General features: G+C 47.6%; 1 protein-coding gene across 1 annotated transcript in view; it reads left to right on the top strand.

Annotated features, from left to right (window-relative positions):
• ALAS1 (5'-aminolevulinate synthase 1) overlaps positions 1 to 3,112 on the top strand; it is a 16,696-nt gene extending 13,584 nt beyond the window's left edge. Inside the window, 3 exon segments of the mRNA XM_037736659.1 lie at positions 640 to 681; positions 684 to 845; positions 2,826 to 3,112. Coding sequence (XP_037592587.1) covers positions 640 to 681; positions 684 to 845; positions 2,826 to 2,986 — 365 coding nt within the window. The 3' untranslated portion in view covers positions 2,987 to 3,112.
• The last annotated feature ends 1,595 nt before the right edge of the window (positions 3,113 to 4,707 follow it).

The raw sequence follows: 4,707 nt of genomic DNA, 5'->3' as shown, positions 1-4,707 counted from the left end.
ATGGTGTGCAGTTGTTCTGCTTCACACCTTCCTGAAGTTGGGCTTGAGTGGGGTGACTGCCAGACAAATGGTGTGCAGTTGTTCTGCTTCACACCTTCCTGAAGTTGGGCTTGAGTGGGGTGACTGCCAGAGCAGGGTTGTAGCCAGCCACCCTCTGTCATGTTTCCGCCGTTGCCTAACTTCACGATGAGAAGAAAGCCTTTGAACCCAGCAGGCTGGGACAGAAATTCCATCTCCAGATCACTGACCTTACAGGGTAAACTCCAGAAGCTTGAGCTTGGCCAACTTTGAAGTATGGCTTTCTACTTAGTAAATTTCAAAATAGGTTTTGCCCTTTCCACTACAAATGGTAGCACTGTTGGTGTCACAGCTGAATAAGTGTAATGAATACAGCTAGTATAATGGAATCTGTGCTATACATACTGGGTATGAACAGAACCAGTGTTTTCCCATTAAAAATGTATTTCTTTTTCATGAGGTTTTGGCTCTCTGGTCTTCACTAAACAACACTGGCTCCTTTTAAATGACAGATGTTTGGGCAGCACCTTCCCTCTCCCCCAAGCTTGCACATGTTGCTGCAGTCTGGTCTTGAGCCTGAGCGTTGCAGAGACTATGTTTGTTAGAATCTCTAAGAGGTAGTCCTTCCTGTTGTGACCTTCCCTTCTGCTCTCATTGAACTTAGGTTGCAGATGCTGCTAAAAACACAGAAGTCTGTGATGAACTAATGAGCAGACATAACATCTATGTGCAAGCAATCAATTACCCTACAGTGCCCCGAGGGGAAGAGCTCCTACGGATCGCCCCCACCCCTCACCACACACCCCAGATGATGAACTACTTCCTTGGTGAGTACCTGGGGAGCTGCTGGTGCCTCTTTGGAGACTTACAGAAAGCTGTCTTTGCAGCGTTTGTAACTGTAGCCCTTCAGAGGCATTCAGATTTGTTTCTTTCTTTCTTTCTTTTTTAAGACAAAGTGTCGTTTTTGTTGCCCAGGCTGGAGTGCAATGGCTCAATCTTGGCTTACCTCAACTTCCACCTCCTAGGTTCAAGCAATTCTCCTGCCTCAGCCTCCCAAGTAGCTGGGATACAGGCATGTGCCACAATACCCAGCTAATTTTGTATTTTTAGTAGAGATGGGGTTTCTCCCTGTTGGTCAGGCTGGTCTCGAACTCCTGACTTCAGATGATCCGCCTGCCTCAGCCTTCCAAAGTGCTGGGATTACAGGCATGAGCCACCTCGGCTGGCCTGTTTCTTCTTTTTCCATGTAATTAAAAATGCCATTAAATGGTTCAAAACCCTAAAAGATATTTATTGTCTGGTTCACATCAAGAGGGTGCAGAGTCGTTTTGGGAGCTCTGAGGGAGCCTGGGAACCTGCTCAGTGTTCCCAGTGCCCCCTTGTCTGTGGCTGAAGGATGCATGGTAGTGACTTGCAGGGAGAAGAGCCTCTGAAGGCTTGAGTGCCCGCTGGCCCTCCAGAGTCCAGCTCATATTTGTCTTTGGCACTGCCCTCTACTCCATGACGTTGTATAATCCTTAAATAACCGCACACCTAATCCCCTCTGATAAGAGGAATTGCTCAACATTTTCAACTGTCCTGTGGTTCTGTACTGCCTGACCCATGTCGAACCTAAAGGCAGAGACCGAAGGGGGCTGTTAGTCACAGGTCACCTCTGCCTCTAAGGTACATTGCCCTCCCGAGCCCGCCCAGCATGGCTCAGCTTCCTTATGGGCTATCTGTTCTGTTGGAAATGCTGGCTTTAATCCCATGGCGATGTTGGAGCAGCTTCTTCCCTACAGGCCTGTGAAATCAAGCCTAACTCTGGGTTTTATTTTTCTCTTTATTTATTTTTATAAAAGCCTTATTGAGGCCAGGCGTGGTGGCGCGCGCCTGTAATCCAAGCACTTTGGAGGCCAAGGCAGGCGGCTCATCTGAGGTCTGGACTTCAAGGCCAGCTTGACCAACATGGTGAAACCCTGTCTTAAAAAAAAAAAAGCCTATTGAGATATAACTCACATACCATAAAATTCACCTGTTTAAAGTACCTAAGGGCATGATTTTTTTTTTTTTTGAGATGGAGTCTCGCTCTTGTTAACCCAGGCTGGAGTGCAATGGCGCGATCTCGGCTGACCGCAACCTCCGCCTCCTGGGTTCAGGCAATTCTGCCTCAGCCTCCTGAGTCGCTGGGATTACAGGCACATGCCACCATGCCCAGCTAACTTTTTGTATTTTTAGTAGAGACAGGGTTTCACCGTGTTGACCAGGATGGTCTCAATCTCTTGACCTCGTGATCCACCCGCCTCGGCCTCCCACAGTGCTGGGATTACAGGCTTGAGCCACCGTGCCCGGCCTAGGGCATGATTTTTAAGTGCATTCCCAGAGTTGTGCAACCATCATTTCTATCTGACTCTAGAACATTTCTATCACCTCAGAGAGAAGCCCCTCCCCATTAGGAGTCACTCCCCTTTTCCCCATCCCTAGCCCCTGTCAACCATGGGTCTTTCTGTCTCTGTGGATTTGCCTTTTCTGGACCTGTGTCTAAGTGGAATCATACCGTGTGTGCTCCTTTGTGTCTGCCGCCTTCACAGCATCATGTCTGCAAAGCTCATCCATGCTGTAGCGTTCATTAGCACTTAAATAACCTTCCATTGTACAGATTTACCACATTTTGTTTATCCACCTATTGATAGGCATTTGGTTGTTTCTCTTGTTAACGATGATGAATAATGCTGCTGTGAACATTTGTGTACAGGTTCTTATGTGGACATATGTTTTCATTTCTCTTGTGTATATACTCCCTTTAATATTTAACTGTTTCTCCTCAGAGAATCTGCTGGTCACGTGGAAGCAGGTGGGGCTGGAACTGAAGCCACATTCCTCAGCTGAGTGCAACTTCTGTAGGAGGCCACTGCATTTTGAAGTGATGAGTGAAAGAGAGAAGTCCTATTTCTCAGGCTTGAGCAAGTTGGTATCTGCTCAGGCCTGAGCGTGACCTCAGTTATTCCACTTAGGCCCCATTATCATATCCAGATAGTCTTCAGAGTTGTCTTTATATGTGAATTAAATTATATTAAATTTTAATCTATAGTAAAAACATAGTCCTGAAAATAAATTAGTGGTGGCTCTTTCTGCTGTTGGCTACTGAATAAAATTTTTCATTGGCTGGACACAGTGGCTCACACCTATAATCACACTTTGGGAGGCCAAAGCAAGAGGATCACTTGAGTTCAGGAGTTTGAGGTTGCAGTGAGCCCTGATTGCTCCACTGCACTTCAGCCTGGGTGCCAGAGTAAGACCGCCTCTAAAATAAAATAAAAATAATTTTCATCATCGCTTTGAGTTCTGTCTGTATTCTAGGAGTGAATAAACTGAATAAAGTACTGGAGCTCTGGTAATGGCTTCAGAGCAGGAGTGGCAGAACCTCCCACTTCTTAAGCCCTACTACCTCCTAGTGCCTACAGTATCCAGTGGCTGACCCAGCTGCACCCAGCAACTGAACAGTTTTCAAAGAGTGATACCACCTTGGCGGCCGGTTTCACTTTAAACTTCTCACTTCAAATATTCAGTGGGTAGTCGGTGCTGCCCAGCAGTTCTGCAGCAGCTGCCTACTCCCGACTTTCCCTTTCAGCTACTGCCTTGACCCCGTTCTTCCATGTGAAAGTCTGGGCATCAGGAGAAGGCTGGCTTGTCTGTCACCACCCTGTCCTCCAGCCTGTTGGCTTCCTGCACCTGTAGTTGTGTCCCATCCAGCAAAAGCGGAGGGGTTTGTGCTCCTCACCCTGCCTCTCTCCATTTGGATTTCAGGTCCTGTTGCTCCTTGCACAGTCCTGCAGCCATCTCTTCACTGCAGAATTTCTCCCCCTCTGCTGGTTCATTCTCCTTGGCCTGCAGAGACTTTGTCCTCCTTCTGAAAAACAAGCTCTCTTGCCGGGCGCGGTGGCTCAAGCCTGTAATCCCAGCACTTTGGGAGGCCGAGGCGGGTGGATCACGAGGTCAAGAGATCGAGACCATCCTGGTCAACACGGTGAAACCCCGTCTCTACTAAAAAAATAGAAAAAATTAGCTGGGCATGGTGGCACGTGCCTGTAATCCCAGTTACTCAGGAGGCTGAGGCAGGAGAATTGCCTGAACCCGGGAGGCGGAGGTTGCAGTGAGCCGAGATCATGCCATTGCACTCCAGCCTGGGTAACATGAGTGAAACTCCGTCTCAAAAAAAAAAAAAAAAAAAAAAAAACCCCCTCAAAAAAAAAAAAAAAAAAAAAAAAAAGAAAAAGCTCTCTCTGTCTAGACCCGCTTCTTGCTGCCCCTGCCACTCGTGCAGCCCCTGTTCTGAGCAGTCTCCCCACTCATCCTTGCATCCCTGTTCTCTAGGAAGGCTGTTCATCTCTTGTATCTGCCTCTATCTTGCCAAGTCCAGTGACCAGTTCTGTCTTTATCAGATCTCAGTGCCATTTGAAGTGGTTGTCCTTGGCCTTTTTTTTTTTTTTTTTTAATTATAAAAACAGGGTTTTATAAAGTCTGATCTCGAACTCCTGACCTCAGGTGATCTGCCCACCTCAGCCTCCCAAAGTGCTGGGATTACAGGCGTGAGCCACCGCGCCAGGCTCCTTGGCCTTTTTGAAGCTTCTCTTCAAAGCTACTGTGCCACTAACCTCTGCTGATTTTTCCCCCCACCTCATGAGCTGGTCCTTGGTCCATTTGGGTCTT

This window comes from Cebus imitator, unplaced genomic scaffold (genome assembly GCF_001604975.1).
Source record: "Cebus imitator isolate Cc_AM_T3 unplaced genomic scaffold, Cebus_imitator-1.0 Scaffold0, whole genome shotgun sequence".
Taxonomy (NCBI): Eukaryota; Metazoa; Chordata; class Mammalia; order Primates; family Cebidae; genus Cebus; species Cebus imitator.
This window is presented reverse-complemented; position numbering and strand designations above follow the sequence as displayed.